At 40.2% G+C, this 21,435-nt stretch overlaps 1 protein-coding gene across 1 annotated transcript; it reads right to left on the bottom strand.

The window, feature by feature from the left end:
* Positions 1-3,132: 3,132 nt before the first annotated feature.
* Positions 3,133-20,091, bottom strand: LOC135512663 (CTD small phosphatase-like protein 3). Its single transcript, XM_064934912.1, has 11 exons — positions 19,485-20,091; positions 10,839-10,968; positions 10,611-10,745; positions 9,758-9,869; positions 8,008-8,119; positions 7,789-7,875; positions 7,591-7,653; positions 5,798-5,877; positions 5,449-5,575; positions 5,246-5,341; positions 3,133-4,116 (listed from the first exon to the last, which is right to left on the bottom strand). Exons 1-11 carry the CDS (start codon positions 19,578-19,580, stop codon positions 4,051-4,053), a joined length of 1,104 nt encoding a protein of 367 aa, XP_064790984.1. The 5' UTR covers positions 19,581-20,091; the 3' UTR covers positions 3,133-4,050.
* Between the last annotated feature and the right edge of the window lie 1,344 nt (positions 20,092-21,435).

The raw sequence follows: 21,435 nt of genomic DNA, 5'->3' as shown, positions 1-21,435 counted from the left end.
TTTAACTAGGCAAGTCAGTTAAGAGCAAATTCTTATTTACAATGACGGCCTACACTGGCCAAACCCGGACGACGCTGGGCCAATTGTGTGCCGCCCTATGGGACTCCCAATCACGATACAGCCTGGATTCAAACCTGGGTATCTGTAATGACGCCTCTAGCACTGAGATGCAGTGCCTTAGACCGCTGCGCCACTCGGGAGCCCGAGTGTTCTGTTCTGCCAGTCACATTCCGTTAAAGGTCCCAAAAGCACACACATCCCTGTTTGTATCATGGTTTGTGCTGCTACCATGTTGTCATGTAGTGTTGCTACCATATGTGTTGCTGCTTTGCTATGTTGTTGTTTTATAAGTCTCTCTTTATGTGGTGTTGTCTCTCTGGTCGTTTTCCTATATTTTTTTAAACATTTTATTATTTTAATCCCAACCCTCTGACCCCACAGGAGGCCTTTTGGTAGGCCATCATTGTGAATAAGAATTTGTTCTTAGTTAAATAAAGGTTAAAAAAATAACAAATGTCAAGGTTAAAATGGTCTGCTCCATTTACGCCAGTCTGCATTATGAACATCTAGGCCGTTTTTCCAAAATGATGTGTATTTGACCTATTGGCTAGGATTGAAAGCATACAAATACACTGCTCAAAAAAATAAAGGGAACACTTAAACAACACAATGTAACTCCAAGTCAAATCACACTTCTGTGAAATCAAACTGTCCACTTAGGAAGCAACACTGATTGACAATAAATTTCACATGTTGCTGTGCAAATGGAATAGACAACAGGTGGAAATTATAGGCAATTAGCAAGACACCTCCAATAAAGGAGGGGTACTGCAGGTGGGGACCACAGACCACTTCTCAGTTCCTATGCTTCCTGGCTGATGTTTTGGTCACTTTTGAATGCTGGCGGTGCTTTCACTCTAGTGGCGGCATGAGACGGAGGATACAACCCACACAAGTGGCTCAGGTAGTGCAGCTCATCCAGGATGACACATCAATGCGAGCTGTGGCAAGAAGGTTTGCTGTGTCTGTCAGCGTAGTGTCCAAAGCATGGAGGCGCTACCAGGAGACAGGCCAGTACATCAGGAGACATCAAGGAGACCGTAGGAGGGCAACAACCCAGCAGCAGGACCACTACCTCCACCTTTGTGCAAGGAGAAGCAGGAGCACTGCCAGAGCCCTGCAAAATGACCTCCAGCAGGCCACAAATGTGCATGTGTCTACTCAAAGTCAGTGGTGGTATGAGCCCCCGACATCCACAGGTGGGGGTTGTGCTTACAGCCCAACACCGTGCAGGACGTTTGGCATTTGCCAGAGAACACCAAGATTGGCAAATTTGCCACTGGCGCCCTGTGCTCTTCACAGATGAAAGCAGGTTCACACTGAGCACGTGACAGACGTGACAGTCTGGAGACGCCGTGGAGAACGTTCTGCTGCCCTGCAACATCCTCCAGCATGACCGGTTTGGCGGTGGGTCATGGTGTGGGGTGGCATTTCTTTGGGGGGCCGCACAGCCATCCATGTGCTCGCCAGAGGTAGCCTGACTGCCATTAGGTAGAGATGAGATCCTCAGACCCCTTGTGAGACAATATGCTGGTGCGGTTGTCCCTGGGTTCCTCCTAATGCAAGGCAATGCTAGACCTCATGTGGCTGGAGTGTGTCAGCAGTTCCTGCAAGAGAAAGGCATTGATGCTATGGACTGGCCCGCCCGTTCCACAGACCTGAATCCAATTGAGCACATCTGGGAAATCATGTCTCACTCCATCCACCAGACTGTCCAGGAGTTGGCGGATGCTTTAGTCCAGGTCTGTGAGGAGATCCCTCAGGAGACCATCCGCCACCTCATCAGGAGCATGCCCAGGCATTGTAAGGAGGTCATACAGGCACCTGGAGGCCACGCACACTGCTGAGCCTCATTTTGACTTGTTTTAAGGACATTACAAAGTTGGATCAGCCTGTAGTGTGGTTTTCCACTAATTTTGAGTGCGACTCCATTGGTTGATAAATTTGATTTCCATTGATAATGTGTGATTTTGTTGTCAGCACATTCAACTATGTAAAGAAAATAGTATTTAAGAATATTTCATTCAGATCTAGATGTGTTATTTTAGTGTTCCCTTTTTTTGAGCAGTGTATAATAAATAGAACGAACTCATCACTGACTTGAATGCAGACTCCTGTTCTATTGATTCTATTTACAGTATATGCATTTAATCCTAACAAACAGGAAAAATCCAGATTGATAATTTCTGAAAATAGGCCCAGCGGATTACATTTGGAATCTGAGACATGTAATAAACCAAACAAGTCACGAGTAGGGTACCTTAGCCAAACAAAATACAGATTTACTACGTAAACTATAATAACCGTTGTGCAGATTTTGAAAAGTGGGTAAACAGGCATCGAATTGAACCCATACAGAATTTGAATGTAAGAAGAAATTTGCATTTGCCGTTCATTTGCATGTGAATTGATGGCAATTGCAATCATTAGGAGACTAGTGATTTTCTTTGACAAGGATACTTGAAGTGGTCTATTGACCAATAGTACATAAATCTAATACTCCCGTTTCAAATTACAAGAGGAGCAATATAAAAGACAGCCTCATTTGTTTGACCACTACTCAATGTTTAGTTTATAAATAGTACAGAGCAGTCCAAATATCCATACAACAGAGAATGTACAGCGAATGTGCCGCCCACACGTATTGTTATATTAAATTATGATAAGAAAAAGTTATACTTTCGAGGGATGCAGAATTACTGTTTAAATGTATTCCTTCCATCCAACTTCGTTTTTCCCCCTCCCCCAACTTGTTTCTTTATAGCACAATGAACTTCTCAATCAAATTTCAAGAAAAAAAAATCGTAAGGTTCAGCCACCGCCCACCATAGGCTTTCATAGGATCGCGATGCCGCACATACACTTTTCTCCGTACCATGTCACACAGACCATATGGAGCAAATACATCAAAAGCGTAGCCTATACACCAGGGGGTTTGGGGGCTCTTGTGTCCAGATCGAAAACAAATCTTACTTCAATCTCAATAGAAAGTCACCAGCAGGTGATCAATCAAATAAAAACATTATGTAATGCACACCGGTCCACCCAGAGATTTAAAAACAAATCAGTTACTTCAACTTAATTTTTTTATTTGCAAGCATGTAGGTTTCCAAGACAGTCTGAAATGAACCTACCCAGACTTTTGTGTCGACAGAAAAGTGACCATGTGCCAACCCCTGACCGACCGATTTGTGAAGTATGTTGAAACTTAAGGTAAGAGAATAGGGAAACCAACAATAGCTGTCTTTGGGTTCTAACCGCATGTGGTGGGGAAACGGAATAGAATTTCACAGTAGCTTTGGCAAGACCGTCCGTTGAAAGGAGGGATGGGGATATGTTCAAGTTTGACAAGTTAGTTCTTAAAATTAATATTTCCAGGTCAATACATTGTCAGAATTCCATATAAATATACATTTCACAGATTAGTAACAAAAAAAAAAATCAAATAGGCTAACCATGAACGTAATATTTTTGGCGTAGATGCGTGACATTTCTGCAGTGTAGACCTACTAAAAAAAGGCACTCAAAGGGAGACGATATGCGCGTAAAGATTCCCAGAATTATCCAAACAGAAAACTAAATAATGACATCTCAAATAAAAGCTGAAAAATACCATTATGGTTTAAGTTGTTCGTTAGTTACAGAAACTGCTCTGGCTGTTGTTGAGGTGATACATACTGATTATTTTAGTGACAATATGTAGATCACTTTTAAACTATTTTCTGTCAATAAATTAGCATGATTAAGTATAAACATTTGAAGTTGCTATTTCAAGTGGTTTTGTTTTTTTCTAACTATTAGGAATGTTTTGCTCTGCAGAGTGATATTGTGTGGAAACGTATCCCAACTGTACATGTTTGAAATTAACACACTACATCAGTAACCTACTGGTCATTCAGGGATCATACAGAAGGGCAAGGATAGTACAAAGCTCCAGTTCATGTTCACAATTAAACACATTCCAGGATAAGGATGATCAGAAGCCTTTTCTCAATCCTCAGAGAGCAATCTGTGAAAGTGGTCCGTCCTCCTCTTCAGTACTTCCCGGAAATCATCCTACAGAAAAATTGTGATTTCAAATTAGTAAACATAAACTATTTCTTTGGTAGGTCAATTGCTGGTGATGTTTCTTGTGGAATACAAGCGGTCTTGAACGACATTTCCAAACATAAGACAAGTTTGACTTGTGGTATTTTGTAGAAGACTGGCTAAGTGTTTAGAGATTGACTCAAGGTTTGTTCCTCTGCTTTCTCTACACCCAAGGGAACATGTTTTTCACAAGGATCCCATTGTATATCCACTTCCCGAATTAGAGCTCTGTAGCATGTGACGTTTGTTTGGTCTTCTAGGAATAAATCCAGTTTGACAAGTATACTGAACATAAATAAATGCAACATGAAACAATTTCAACAATCCTACTGAGTTTATACATAGAAATCATTCAATTGAAATATATTCATTAGGCCCTAATCTATGGATTTTACATGACTGGGCAGGGGTGCAGCCATGGATGGGCATAGGCTCAGTCAATCAGAATGAGTTTCCCCCCCAACAGACAGAAATATTCCTAATTTTCATCAACTGTCCAGGTGGCTGGTCTCAGACAATCGCACAGCTGAAGAAGCCAAATGGAGATCTGGGGCTAGCCTGGTTACACGTGGTTTGCGGTTGGACTTAATACCATATTCTCTCAAAATACGTTGGAGACGGCTTATGGTAGAGCAATGAACATTCAATTCTATGGCAACAGCTCTGGCAGACATTGATGCAGTCAGCATGCCAATTGCACGCTCCTTCAAAACTTGAGACATCTGTGGCATTGTGTTGTGACAAAATTGCACATTTTAGAGTGGCCTTTTAGTGTCCCCAGCACAAGGTGCACCTGTGTAATGATCATGCTGTTTAATCAGCTTCTTGATATGCCACACCTGTCCAGGAGATGGATTATCCTATCAAAAGGAGAAATGCTCACTAACAGGGATGTAAATAAATAAGCTTTTTGTACATATGGAAAATGTATTATTTCATGAAACATGAGACCAACACTTTACATGTTGGGTTAATATTGTTGTTCAGTATAGGTAGCAAATTATGGAAATGTAAAGATTTCTTTAAAAAAAGACAATACCCAAAATAAAAATACTTATGCCCTGTGAGGTGGGATACCAAATCATTGTCAACTTACTGCTCCTGACAGTCTCTCAAGACACGGGATGAGCTTCTGAAGTTCTTTGTCATCGTCATTTCCAGACCAGCTTTTGATGGGAAGCACATTCATCAGCTGCAGAAATAAAAGTAGGAAGTTAAGTTTATTAAAACCACTCTGCACCCAAAAAAACAACAAATCATTTTATAATTAAGTGAATAACAACATCACAGCAAATGTACATGGTAGGGGTACGTGTGTGGAGCGTTGTCCAAAACCACTGTCTTAGCAAGGTCCCTCTCAAGTACACCCAAGTCCTTGACATAGTGCCCCAGAACACAGGTACAGTTCTGTTGATACAAACGGTGTCTATAAAAGGAAAAAAAAATAAAAAAGGATATTAAATGCACATTTCAAGTACATCCAAATAGCAACTGAAATATGGTCCTCAAATCGTTCAAATCAGATGATATTGTCAGCCTGTCTCTGGTAAACAAAACTCTGCAGCTGCAATATCTCTAAAACAATACAGCAAAACAAGTATGGCTAAAATAAGACAAGAACACAAGTCACAATGTTAAATTCTCATACCGAAAAAGCCTCCTCTTTGGGTCCAAGATGTCCAGGATTTTATCTGCATATTCTTTCTTCGCAGATGTATAAACAAACATCTGAAACAAACACATTTGATATATTTAATTAAATGTCCTTAACCCCCTTGAGTTGGTCCATGCCCCTGCAAAAAATCAATTAGCATAATACAAAAATCCCTATACAATACCCTATCAGTTTAATTAAACCAGATGTTTTTTTTGTTACATTGAATGCATCTCAATCCAACACGTGGTGAAAGAGCTACAGTGGTGTTTGCCAGACCATGAGACATCCCGAAAATTGGTCACCTCACAAAATCGTCTGTAGTGTCCAAACAGTTTGGCCTACAAACTATTATGACCCCTCTATGGAAAGACGACTCTCACGAACACGATGGTGTTCAGACGCCTCGACTTTCTCCACATTCTAAAATTGATTATATTATTCCCCCCATATCAATCTACACAATAGTGACAAAGTAAAAACAGGTTTTTCATATATATATATATATAAACAGATATCACATTTACATAAGTACACAGACCCTTTACTCAGTACTTTGTTGAAGCACCGTTGGCAATGATTACAGTCTTGAGTCTTCTTGGGTATGACTACAAGCTTGGCACACCTGTATTTGGGGAGTTTCTCCCATTTTCTTCTGCAGACCCTCTCAAGCTGTGTCAGGTTGGATGGGGAGCATTGCTGCACAGCTATTTTCAGGTCTCTCCAGAGGACATTCTGAGAATTTACCCAAAGCCACTCTTGCATTGTACTGGCTGTGTGCTTAGTGTTGTTGTCCTGTTGGAAGGTGAACCTTTGCTCCAGTATGACTTCCTGAGCACTCTGGAGCAGGTTCTCATCAAGGATCTCCCTGTACATTGCTCTGTTCAGCTTTTCCTTGATCCTGACTAGTCTTCCAGTCCCTGCTGCTGAAAAACATCGCCACAGCATGATGCTGCCAACACCATTCTTCACCGAAGGGCTGGTGCAAGGTTTCCTCCAGACATGACGCTTGGCATTCAGGCCAAAGAGTTCAATCTTGGTTTCATTAGACCAGAGAATCTTTTTTCTCATGGTCTGAATCCTTTAGGTGCCTTTCGGCAAAGTCCAAGCAGGCTGTCATGTGCCATTTACTGAGGAGTGGCTTCCATCTGGCCACTCTACCATAAAGGCCTGATTGGTTGTCCTTTTGGAAGGTTCTCCCATCTCCACAGAGGAACTCTTGAGCTCTGTTAGAGTGACCATCGGGTTCTTGATCACCTCCCTGACCAAGGTCCTTCCCCCCCCGATTGAGTTGGAACTACCAAAACCTGTTTTCATTTAAGAATGGAGGCAACTGTGACCTTAAAATGCTGCAGAATTGCATCTTGTCTCGGAGCTCTACTGACAATTCCTTCGACCGCATGGCTTGGTTTTTGCTCTGACATGCACTGTCAACTGAAGGACTTTATAGACAGGTGTGTGCCTTTCCAAAGCATTTCCAATCAATTGAATTTAACACTCCACATTGTATTTACATCTTAAGGATGATCAATGGAAACAGGATGTACCGGAGGTCAATTTCAAATCTCACACCAAATGTTTTGAATACTTATTTACATAAGGTATGTTTTTAAAAAAAACATTTGCAAAAAATTCTAAAAACCTAACAAAATGTGGAAAAAGTCAAAATACGCTGTAGCTTAGTAGAATCCCCACAATGGATGAAAAGCTCAGTATGTTGCAAAAAAATATATATATATATATGTACAGCACACATAAGAACTTTGCAATCAAGCCTAGAAGCATACCTCAAAATGTTTTGTCATGGCTTCCAGAAAGTCTTTCACATGTGGTCGTAGAATCACGTAGACCTATTGAGTTAAGAGGAGATATAACAATCTTCTCTGTTACTGTCATTATAAAACAGGCATTCATTCTATCTAAAAAATAAATTAAAATAAACCCCAGTAGTTACAAGTCTAGAAGGAACTGGTTGATTCACTCACCTTGTACGGATTGTCCTGGAAACATGTGCGGAAGGTGTACTCTGCATCCTCAATCACATTCAGAGAGCTGTACATGAGTGTTTCATCCTAGAACACAGAAATAATTCCAAACAATTGGTACCACAGTGTTTGATTTAATACATAAAATAAATATTCATATAAAATCAGGTAAATGCTTTGTTTAGTCACTGAACTCAACAAGTTAAAACCAACACTCACCAGATCTAAAACTAGCGTAGCTTGGGGAGTACTCCTAGTCTTCGGTGGAATGTCTCTTATGCAGGGTTTGGATTGCTGGCACTTGGATGGAATGTTCTCCATGAAAGAGAAGCTAAAGACAACAATGCAACAGATTCAAAATACTTTCAGGACAAGGGAATGAGTCCGCCAGAACCACAGACAATGGGAAAGCGATTCTGGGCAGTGGATTATTTCAGAGGTGCATCACAAAGCAGGAACTATTAAGTTGGTCAGGCTGGCCAGCTAACTTGTAAGTTATTTGATACCATTTTGGTGGTTAGTTGGTAACTCTTTGATCCTGCATTTTAATAACCCCATAGGTGATTCAACTCAAGTAGACATTGGATTTAATAATATATGTTATGGCGTGCAGAAGGGATGCACCAATGTTTTTTTTCTGATACAGGTACCCAATATTTTCAATTTTAAGCACTTGAGTACAGTTAAATAGTTAACACACACATGGACGCAGCAGTCTAAGGCACTGCTTCTCAGTTCAAGAGGCGTCACTACAGTCCCTGGTTCGAATCCAGGCTATATCACATCCGGCCGTGATTGGGAGTTCCATAGGGCGGCGCACAATTGGCCCAGCGTTGTCCAGGTTTGGCCCGGGAAGGCAGTCATTGTAAATAAGAATTTGTTCTTAACAGTCTTGCCTAGTTAAAATAAAGGTCACACACACACCAAAAAGTTATTTTATTGCCATTTACAAAATGTCCCCAATTACCAGTAAAACAATCAAAACCTATTTCTTTCACTTACTTGCTGTTTCATTGTTCATTTGTTCAGTCGTTTCATTCTCAACCAGGATTTCATCATACATGTCAAGCAGTGAAGTTTCAGCTGTCTGTCTATGGCCTCTCTTCCCCGGTGCGCACTGTCACTGTGTCCATTTCCATCTTGTCCAGTTGTGTATGTATCATTTCACGTAAACTTTGCTTCTTGTCTGCGTCAAAGTAGCGGTCCTTGTACGTAGCATCGAGCATGGTGGCAACACAGTAAAAAGGCTCAGAGAGAATACCACCGAATCGCTTGTTCACAGCCTTCAGTACTTTTGTAAGTTTTAACCCCACGGTCTGTGTCGGCAGTTTTGTTGAGCAGGCGTTTCAATGCCATGACAGAGGGTATCACGTCTGCTGCAGACACAGTTAATTAGCTTATTTCTCAAGTCAGTGCGATTGGTGATAGGAGTGTGTTCATGTTTCCAAGTTTCAAACATGTTCTCAAATGCCATTGAAATGGCAGCAGCGGTAAGAGAACTAGCACATTCTTGAGCATGGAATATGGCTGGCCTCAGTACGTAATCCTCGTCGACCCACTGTGCTGTCAGACTCAGCATGCACATATGGGCTAACATCGCTGGTCAAAATGTCAGTCGTGACGCCCATAGCAAGTAGCATAATGAATTTCATTATTTTGCCGTTAATGGATTTTTCCTGAGTTGTCTCGCTGAAATTCTTACTCTTTCAAATGACTGCTCAACCTGAGCTTAAGTTGTTGGAAGTGTGCACTTAGTATTTTTCTGCTTTTGTTCTGTGTAGCGCTGTATTCTTCATGATGTCATCTACCTACGTTATTCACATCAGCTTTGAAATCGTTTTTTTGTCATTTTTAAGCTAATATCAGCCGATTCCGATATGCTCACCGATATATTGTGCATCCCTAGAGTGCAGCCCTATAATTGTATTCCACAGCACCAAGAACACAATAGAAAAATGGCATAACTCACGGGCTGAAAGTGTCATTGCAGTCCTCATCTCCAGCGAGAAGGCTAATGGAACCATAGCTAAACACACACTGCTCTGGGCTCATCACATCACCACTGCTGGGGGTTCTCACATCTGAATAGGAAAAAACTGCCTTGATTAAAATGAATAGGACTCATTCACCCTGGTATATGACTAGACCAATTAAGATGTTACTGTGCTGACCTCATCCACTCTTGCCTCAAGAATCACAGAATGACATGCATGTTTGATAAACAATGCACGTCCTTGCTAGCCTATACAGCAGTTTGTTAATTTGAAACTGACAAATGACAGTTTCTCTGTAAACAAAAAGGGCTACCTAATGAACCCCGGAAAGTGCCAAATCATGATGACCTATTCTCCAAGACGAAGAAAGTATATTCTGCTTTACACAAAACATTTCTATCCGAACGCTGTGAAAAACTGCACACCCATGTACTAGCCTCTGGTCTTTCAGGCAGACTATCCCACCTGCATACAAAAGCTAACACACACTCGTATGCTTACCTAATAAATCTAATCTAATTTTGTCACATGCACTGAATACAACAGGTGTACCTTACCGTAAAATGCTTACTAACAATGCAGTTCAAGAAATCGAGTTGAGTAAATATTTTCTTACGTGTTTTTTTATTATTATCCAAAAGTAACAAGACAATTACATAACAACGAGGCTATATACAGGGGGTACCTGTACCGAGCCAATGTGCGAGGGTAGTGACTATGCATTGATAATAAACAGCTAGTAGCAGCAGTATAAAAACACTTTTGGTCCTCGACTTGGCGCTCCGGTACCGCTTGTGTGGAAGTATGCAATTTTGAGCCTATACTTACTTTCCTTGGTAGGAGTGAGGAAACGGACAACGGGGGAGTAGATATTTCGCACAGTGGAATTGAGGGGAAAGGAGGGGTTTAGCTCCGACAACACCCGGTGATGGCGCACATTAACGGGGGTCTTGAAGTCCAGATCTAGAAATGTATACAGAATGATTCAGTCAGTATTGAATTGCCATTTTGAAATATGTCAATAGAGCAATTGCATTCACCAAAATTAACAGGTACCTTCTCTTTCTTCATAGTCTGGGGCTGCCACCCGTTTCCTCCCACGCCCTTGTACAAGAGGGCGCTTTGTAGAGGTGGGGATATCATCAGAGTAGAGTGACTGGTCGTATAGCTGTTGTACCTTTTCATCCTACACACAGAAAATATAAATTGAGACAACAGTATGAAAAAGTAGCCAAAAGTTCTCATCAAAAGGAATGCCCCCCCTACAGCTAAATGACGTAGAGAGCAGAGACTTACCGATTGACAGCAAAGTTAGCTACCAAAGCCAGCTAATTTTAGCCCTACTAGCCTGCATTAGGTTAGCCCTACCAGCCTGCATGCCAGCCGCCCAGCCAGCCTAGCTAGCCACCTAGCCTAGCTAGAGAACAACCAGAGACAGGATTAGTTATAAATATATTTGGAAAAACTAGGCAGGAACCCACAGAACACAAAAAATGCAGATAAAGTAGAGAAATCGACTTACTGATTGACTTAGCTACCAAAGTCAAAGAGCCAAGGAGAAGCAGCTAGCTAACCAATAGGATATAGGTTACAGGCTTCACATTCACGCTAAGCACAGAACCTGGTTTCTGTCAGAATATCATTCCCCAACCCTGCCTTCCACTGGTTATATTAAGCCATCAAAGTCCTCCGGGGTGAAACGAGCACCACATACAGTTGAAGTGAGCATGGTCCCCATACTCCAATACGCTAGCTTCAACCAGACAAACCGTTCCGACTTCAGTTTACTTCTCATTTTTGGGCCACAAACGAGTCGTAAACCCTTCCTTGTGGGTAGTACAGCACTAGTTACAAATGAAAACTGCTCTAACACTCACTCGACTACCAAACACACAGGACATGGTTTCATTGTGGATGTACATAGTAGCTTACCAGCACCAAAACACTTGGTTTGGAATGTAATTGCATGTTAGCATGGCTAGTAGCTAACATTAGCAAGCTGGAACTAGCTTTTTTATTATTTTAATTTTATTAAAAACAAATCAATACATAAAGCACACGAGGGAACAGAAGCATACATAGATTACAAACAATGGACAAGCTAGGAGGTACAATATCACATTACAATTACACAAGGACCTTAATTAAGGGACATACATATACTTACAATTCTAACAGCTTTTTTGTTAGTAGAGCATTTAACCGTCTTAAAATACAGTTCAATTTATTTTTGTAGGGTACGAAAATGTGGTTTTCTGTTTGTAAATTTACATTTGTGTATATGAAATTTAAAAAGAATAATTAAATTAATTACAATAAAAATGTTTCAGCTTATTTCTATTGTATGTAAAGAATCCAAACAGTATATCTCTCCACAAGTGTAAAATCTTCATAAATGTATTCAATTATAAACCTACTGATGTCTTGCCACAGTTCTCTTACATGCATACAATGCCAAAAAAGATGCAACACTGTTTCTGGGTGGTCATTACAAAAGGAGCAATTTGAGTTTGTTTTCCTTAAACTTCTTCATATAGTGGTTGGCAGGATAATATTTATGAATAATTTTAAAGGAAACTTCCTTAATTTTGTTAACAAGTAGGTATGTGTGTGGCAACATCCAAACTTGTTTCCAACAGATATTCTCAATAAATCCATTCCAATAAGGCATGACATAAGGTATAGATACAGCATCCTACTGAAACAAGGTTCGTATCGCTCTGTTGTTGAATGGACCAAAAGAGAAACAAATCTTTCCTACTGATGAGTCAACAGGGTCAACAGAAGGTAGGCTCTTAGGGTCAGGTCATGACACATCCCTGAATAATAAAGCAACACCAGAGGGAATGGCACCTAAAACAATTGCAAAATCTTTAGGCGTTACAGGGACCTTGTAAAGTGATAAGAATTCTTTATAACTGAGTAAAAGACCCTCTGCATTTACCAGTTGGCTCACCAATAGGATATTATTTCGGAACCAATATTCTAAAAACAAAGAAGTATTTTTATACAATATATCCCGATTATTCCATATATAATATCTGTGTGAAGAAAAATTGTGTTTATAAATTAAGGACCATGACAAGAAAACCTGCCGATGAAAAGCAGAAAGTTGCACTGGAACTTTGTCAATATTATAATTGCAAAACATGAAATTAAGGCCACCAAAAGTAGAGAAGACATGATGAGAAATAAAATTCCAGATAGAAGTGGGTCTACTTAGGAATTGTTTTATCCAATTGGTCTTAAAAGTATTATTTAAAGTAGTAAAGTCCAGAAAATTCAGTCCACCATTCTCATAAGTGTTCATTACAACAGTTTTCCTAATGTAATGGGTACGGTTTCTCCACAGAAAGTTGAAAAGCATCTGGTCTCTTATTTTACTGTCACGATATAAAGATAAGAGCACCATATGTTAGTCTAGAGATACCGTCGGCCTTGGTTATTAGGACTCTACCTTTTAAAGATAAGTCCTTCTGTAGCCATTGATTTAGCTTCTTCTGGGGTTTTTTAATAAGAGGGTTAAAAATTAGTAAGCCTCTAGACTTCTGATCCTTTGTAATGGCTATGCCTGAATATGTAAGTTCTTCTTTTACTGGAATACCATAATATGAAGGTGTCACACAATCTTTAACAGCCATGAGTTCACATTTATTAATGTTATGATATAGACCAGATGCTTTGGAAAAGGATTGTATCACATTGATCGATATGGGAATTTGGTTAACGTCTTTCAGAAAAAGTGTAGTATCAGCCAGCTGGCTTATAATAATTTCTTTACCAGCTATTATTTAAAGAATTTGCAAGAAGTTTGGTGATTAATAAAAACAGGTACGGAGAGAGAGGAATTGGGCAAGGTTGTCCTAACTTTTTATGGCTGCAGGGGCAGTATTGACTAGCTTGGATGAAAAGGTGCCCATTGTAAACAGCCAGCTCCTCGGTCTCAGTTGCTAATATATGCATATTATTATTAGTATTGGATAGAAAACACTAAAGTTTCCAAAACTGTCAAAATATTGCCTGTGGGTATTCCAGAACTGTTATTGCAGGAGAAACCCAGAGGAAAATCAAAGCAGGAAGTGGCTTCTGTTTTGAAAACTCCATGTTCCATAGCCTCCCCTTTGCTGGATTTAAAGGGATATGAACCAGATTCCTTTTCCTATCGCTTCCTCAAGGTGTCAGTCTTCAGACATAGTTTCAGGCTTTTATTTTGAAAAATGAGCCAGAAAGATAACATCACGTCAAGTGGTCACATGAGTTTTGCTCGCGCAACAGAGTTTGGATACGTATTGCTTTTCCCTCTCCTACTGTTAAAGACAATTGCAGTTGATATATTATCGATTATATATTTTAAAAACAACCTGAGGATTGATTATAAAAAACATTTCACATGTTTCTGTGGACATTATGGAAACTATTTGGAATTTGTCTGCGTTGTCGTGACCGCTCTTTCCTGTGGATTTCTGAACATACCTCTGTTTGCCGCGTTATTTTGGATATAAAAAAACCATCTTTATGGAACAAAAAGGAACATTTGTATAACTGAGTCTCGCAAGTGAAAACATCTGAAGATCAAAGGTATACGATTACTTTTCTGATTTGTGACCAGGCTACTTAATGCTAAGTGTACATAAGGTTGTCGTGCGATCGATAAACTTACAAATGCTTGGATTGCTTTCGCTGTAAAGCATAATTTCTAAATCTGACACGACAGGTGGATTAACAAAAGGCTAAGCTGTGTTTTCCTATATTGCACTTGTGATTTCATGAATATAAATATTTATAGTAATATTTATTGAATGTAGCGCTATGCTATTCCGCGGTTGTTGATGACACTTAGTGGGATTGCAGCCATAACAAGTTAACTCAAATCTAGGTGAAGTGACATATTTCAATTTGATAGAGCTGTTACCATTTGCATAGAGTCTTAATAACCTTACAGAGAAATTCCCCAAAGCCAAGTCTCTCAAGGGAGTGGAAGAGAAACCGATGCTCTACTGTGTCAAATGCTTTATTAAAATCTAAAAAATAATATGAAGCTATCCTCAGTTATTAGGTCTGAGTAGACAAGTATGTCTAATACTAGTCTGACATTGTTAGAAATATGTCTGTTCCTCATGAAGCCAGACTGTGTTTCATCAATGATTGCATCCAGGACTTCTTTAATTCTTTTTGCAAGTAGTAAGGCTAATTAAGAAGACAAATTGGACGCCAGTTATCAATGAGCAGCACTTCTTTTTTAGGATTAGGTATTAGTGTTAATAACCTAACTCATTATAAGGGAAGTTATGGTCTTAGCAAGATTACTACCATATTTTCTAAACACCTCAAATTTAAAGAGCTCCCAGTTCCTTGCAGTAAGATTTTTCTTCACAAGCCCTTTCCCAAAAGTGTGAGAGCAGATCTTTCACCTCAAATTTAACTATATCATTATTTAATAATGAGCTATTTAGCTTCCAGTAGGATGCTCTACCAAGGTTAGTATCAGGGGTAAATATGTTGATATCAATGTAAATAGCCCTATGGTCTGTGAGGGGAGTAGTACAAATATTTGTAGTAACACACTCAATATCAATACATTTGGATATAATCCAAAAATCTATTCTGGAGTGTCTGGAACCTGTTTTGTTACTCCAAGTGAATGATCTGTCGGCCGGAAACCTCTCTCTCTCCATATATCAGTAAGATCAAACTTTTCCATAAAAAGTATTAAACCCAAATTCTGATTGGTTGGCCTACCTGTGGGCCATTTATCAGTTGAATTATCTATTGTAATGTTAACCTCTACGCACGGAACCCGGTAGCGGGATGTAATTCGACACCATACGGTGATCGCTACATAAATAGTCATATTAAACATTCATGAAAATACAAGTGTCTCATGTTTCGAAAGCCTAGAATCTTGCTAATCCAACTGCGCTGTCAGATTTAAAAAAGGATTTACTGCAAAAGAATACAATGCGATTATCTGAGGATAGAGCCCCACTATTTTTTTTTTTATTTCAACAGGCACAGGCGTAACAAAATCACAAACTGCAATAAAATAAATGGTTTACCTTTGACGATCTTCCTCTGTTTGCAATCCCAATGCTCAGTGTTACACAATGAATGGTCTTTTGTTTGATAAAATCCACTTTTATAGCCTAACATGAAACATTTTGTGAACCGATTGTGTCGTGAATTCCGTCTCATTCCATTTGACGACACATTCGAGGTAAATACACACAAAACGTGACTTGTCCAGTCATGTTTGGTTTCATTGCAATCAACTGGTTTGTTTGGTATTAGTGTTATTAGTTGTGTTACAACTGGTTTGTAACACAACCAAACCTGATGGGTCATTTCGCGGGACGTATTGACTGAAAGAAACCGATTTGAAGACAACAAGTAATGACATTGTGCATCGATGATTTGCCCGCTGTTTCGCTAATTGACTGTATTTTAACAAAATGACCACTGATTGTCTAGAAAATCTAGCTGGGTAGGTAGCCAATGAGCTGAGGTAAAGGGCAATATGTAATGTTTATGTGTTGGAAGACCAACCCATGTAAAATCCGGAGTAAAGAGGTTAATTCGCAATTGACAATTCATACCGGAAGGAGCAAAGCATGTTGCGCACAGCATTGTTTTGGTAAAGCGCATATTTGCACTCATGTTTTTCACTGAAATTGACCCCATCATCCTATCTGAATGGTTGTTTTGTCTTGTTCATTTCAAATATTTTTGTATTTATTTTATTTAACTAGGCAAGTCAGTTAAGAACAAATTCTTATTTTCAATGACGGCCTAAGAACAGTGGGTTAACTGCCTGTTCAGGGACAGAACGACAGATTTGTACCTTGTCAGCTCGGGGATTTGAACTTGCAACCTTCCGGTCACTAGTCCAACAATAAAGCATTGTATTATCTAAACCAGATCTATTGTGTTATATTCTCCTACATTCAATTCACATTTACACAAACTTGTGTTCTTTCAAATGGTACTAAGAATATGCATATCCTTGGTTCTGTGCCTGAGCTACAGGCAGTTTATTTTTATTCATTTTACCTTTATTTAACTAGGCAAGTCAGTTAAGAACAAATCCCTGGGTAGCCTAGTATGTCTTCAGGTGGAAATTGAAAAAAGTAGGGGGGTAGCTCTAAGAGGTTTTAAGTCCCCTCCTATCAATAATAACGAATTGGGAAATTTAGATAACCAATGAAGTATATATTTCTCTATTGAGTCAAGCAACTCATCATTCCGAGTGTAGAATAGTGGTCATGTTTGGTGTTGTACCCGTAGAAGTTTACAGTAATGAGCGTAATGTCATTGTAACTGATCACAAGACAAATAAAGTGACCAAAGGGGTCACATTCCGAGTGTAGAATATTACCAGCAAAGGTATTTTTCATTGTAGTGACACTGGCAGAGCGTTCAGATCCATGGGAAAGCCAAATGTCGTTGCCCCACTGTTACTTCCGTAAGTTGGCAACAGCCGAAATTGGGTGAGACTCTTGAAAAAAAGCTAAAAATCTGTTTGAAATTGCAAATAAAAACAAGGTCTTGCGCTTCACATTGTTTCGTAACCCCCTAGCATTAAGAGAAACTATAGACAAAGACAACAAAGATTATATAAAAAGTATAAACTGTAGTAGGATGAGTCAGACATAGGAGCAGTGAACGTAAACGACAAGAAACAGAGATCTGCACCATTTAAGTCAATTTAAAGTGAAAATAGCTTATTCCATAACCTTTGAGCTAGACGTTATCTGGCTTTGAAATTCAACTGAAAATTATGTTCAAGACCAAACCAAGGGTTCTTGTAGTAAGAGAGACTAAAAACCTTCTTTAGTGTAATCAGGAACTATTCTGAGAAATAAAACAAATAATAATTTAAATAAAAGGCTACCTCCTATTTTAAGTGCATATGAAAGCTGATCATAAAATAATTGAATAAAATATGTTTCACATATAAAACGTTCCTAAGACCTTTTTTGGAAATAAGTATTAATAACTAAATAGAGCAATAACTGTGTAAAGTCAGAGCAGACCTGTATGCCCTTTAAAACAGTATCTTAGTTACGGTATACATAAAAAATACATACAGCTTTCAATCTTCTTCATAAGTTTGTAAACAAAATTAGGTCTTCTGGTCATACACGAACAATCCAATAAATTGAAATACCTGAGTATTCCTGAAAAATAGTCACCTGATGCTTGTTAGGTAAACAACATAAGGAAAATGAGAATACCATGGCTGAAACCATCAACTTGTTCCTTCTAGTGAGATGTGTGGCTCAGTCGGTAGAGCATGGCGCTTGCAACGCCAAGCGTCGTGGGTTCGATTCCCGCCCCGCTGGGGCCACCCATATGTAAAAAGTAGTGGCCCCAGCCGACTTGTAAGTCGCTTTGGACAAAAGCGTCTGCTAAATGGGATATATTATTATTATTATTATTATTTTAGGGAGGAATATAGATTTCTGAACCGTTGATGAAGCCTCGTCCTCCGACGAAGTAAGCAGCCTTTCCCTCATTTCGTGCTATATTGATCGTTGGCCACAACTTGTTCCTTCTTTCTAGGTCCTCCGGGCTGAGATGCTCGGCGAAACGCATATCATGGCTCTGAAGGAAGGCGTTCTTCCTAACAGCTTTCCAGACAGCATCCCTGTAGAATCTGGCAGTGAAGAGGATGATGATACCGCTAGGTCTTGAATCGTTTCGCTGTTGCTTCTTGCCGAGGCGATGCACAACGTTGATGGTATCACCAACTTTGTCCTTCTCTGCAGGCAAAACTTCTTGGCAGATACGGATAGCCTCTCCTCTTCTCCTCGCACATCTTCATTCTCCACTTCTGGCAAGCCGTAGAGTCTCAGGTTCCATTTTCTTGTGTATTGTTCCAGATCAGTGAGACGTCACCACATGCAAACTCCACAGTCTTTACCATTTTCTCAATGGCGTCACACCTGGAGTTGATGAGTAAGGAGAGGGTAGCCACGATGTCAGAGTTCATGTTGGGTTTTTTGGGGGGTGGAGGTTTGCACGGAGTCACCGGTAAAGAGGGTAATTCGTCATCTTCAACAGCATGATTTTATCCATAGGCCAAGCGTAGTTATGGCAGTTGTCTATAAGCACGTTCTCTTGTCGATTAGCAATAGAACGGCTAACTTCTGCCTTTTGTCACGACTTTGCATGGACATGCCGAAATAAATTATCCAATTATCATTCCAGTCACAGGAAATGTCTTATATCTTGAACAAATAAAAATAGTAATGACTAAACGTTTATTTTTTTTCACAATCTTTCTGAAGTTTTGTACGGAGCTCGGTTAAAAAAAGCGTCTGTTCAAGCCGCCATCTTGGCACCATCTCAATTGTTTTACTTTTCGAATTGTACAAACATAGCTAGGGGTCGTCACAAGTTACCACAGCCAAAGACTAAACCTACCTATTTCTACAATCTCTCTCATAATAATCTGACTATAAACCTTAACCACACTGCCAACCGTATTAATAACCTTAACTCTATTTTTGGTCTTCGTTTTTCATAAATCTTTACGATATAACCAATTGACAACCATTAGCTAGCTAACGTTAAACCAGTTAGCTATCAAGCTCCTATGCCAGTTAGCTACTGTAGTTTGTTCGCCAACGATAGTGCGTAACACGCATTCGAAGTTCACATAGTAAGCCAAGCAATTTTGGCAAAACAAGTTTCTCGACTTACCTTTTGAGTTACGTTCCTCGCCTTTCTCTTTGAGTTCCACCGACCGTTAAACCGTGCTGATGAAGGGTCAGCAATACTTCGAGACCGAAGTCTCATTCTTCATGAACTGAAATGTGTTGTGTAGCTACACAAACATTACTCGTTATACAGCTCGTGAAAATAAGCATGGCCTACTCAAAATGTCGATAGGAAAAACCAGTTCCTGTTTGTGATTGTCTGTCGTCTCCCATTCGTTCTTGTGCCGTTTTTTTAATTTTTTTATTTACCGGAAAGGTTCACACAAAGAGAGTACAGTAGGAAGATAGGCAGAAACTGCTTCTCCGATATAAATCCCCGATCACGTTTGTAGGCGATGTTGGTTATCAAAACTCATGCGCAGAATACGTTATCGGGTCTAACGGTCGTCTCTCGCCGAACTGTGCATGTAAAGGCCGGATAATCAAATGCACTCTGTCGATATAAAATATATTTTTGACAGAAATTAGATTGGAGTATTAACATGTTCAACTACTTTAGACATTTGCTCGAATCTAGGTTGTGTTTTTATATTTCTAGAAAATTAAAAACTAAGGAAGAATTGTTCACTTCTCAATCTCCAAACCCTGACCTGATCTGCTTGTTGTTTTACAAGCGTTCCCGGAAGTCTTGCGATGTTGCGCCTCTGTGTTTAGAAACTCTGTTGTTTACAGCTGCTGTGGGATACCCTTTTCATGCTCCTTCGATACAAAGTGATTTTCGCTAACCTTAACCCCCTTCTTGACATTAACCTCAGTCTCCTAACCTGCTACGAAAAAGTCACTTCAGTATCGAAAAGGTATGAAAAGAGTGTTTCCCCTATGGAAAGAGAGCCTATGACACAACTTCCGCTTTTGGATGTTAACAAGGCGACACTCAGAGATAATAGACAACACATCATGGATATAACCCTTTTTAGCATGGGCATGGCCATTGAGGACTTCCACCATGCTTCTGCCATTTTAAAGTAGTCAACTAGGTGGGGATTCCAATGGGTTGTAGCCTCAATGGTGCTGCCCATGCCGTCACAGACACTATAATGGCACCGATATAAAGATTAATACTTTATCTTATGGCGACACTCCTAATGTAGCAAGCATAAAATAAATGCCTGAATCTTCTATTTCGCTTGAGGGTCTATGCTAGTCACTAAATGGGATATCCTTCCGCCTGGCGGCAGGATGAGTCGAGATATTAATATCAGAGTAGTTCCATGCCAAAGGTGTGATGCGCATGCCCCCACCCCCTGTAAATACCTGGGAGTGTAGCATCACTTCCTCTTTTCATCCCTCAGCTATGCAGGTGAGCGGGAAGTGGATGTGAAGACTCTATAAGTGAGTTTTTCGTTAAATGTGTTGAGTATACTCCATTTTGGGCGATGCTTGCTCTTTGCCGAATAGTGAGTCCCATAGGGCGGCACACAATTGCCCCAGTGTCGTCCGGGTTAGGGGAGGGTTTGGCCGGGGGGCTTTCCTTGGCTCATCGCGCTCTAGCGACTACTTGTGGCGGGTCAGGCACCTGCAAGCTGACTTCAGTCACCAGTTGAACAGTGTTTCCTCCGACACATTGGTGCGGCTGGCTTCCGGGTTACGCAAGCAGGTGTTAAGATGCAGAGCGGCTTGGTGGGTCATGTTTCAGAGGATGCACGACTCAACCTTCGCCTCTCACGAGCCCATTGGGGAGTTGCAGCGATGAGACAAGATCGTAACAACCAATTGGATATCACGAAATTGGGTGAGATAAAGGGGAAGAACAAATGAGAGAGGAACACACAGTGCCCCCTCTGGTTCACGATATCCACCCCACCCCCCAACTTGGCCTAGATGCCCTGGCCCACCAGTGGCTGATTCCATCGATCCTGGACAGAATCAGGGAAATGGGTCACCAGGTCCTTCTGATTGCCCCGAGATGACCATAACGCCACTGGTTCAGAACA

Source organism: Oncorhynchus masou, chromosome 24 (assembly GCF_036934945.1).
Source record: "Oncorhynchus masou masou isolate Uvic2021 chromosome 24, UVic_Omas_1.1, whole genome shotgun sequence".
NCBI classification, from domain to species: Eukaryota; Metazoa; Chordata; class Actinopteri; order Salmoniformes; family Salmonidae; genus Oncorhynchus; species Oncorhynchus masou.
This window is presented reverse-complemented; position numbering and strand designations above follow the sequence as displayed.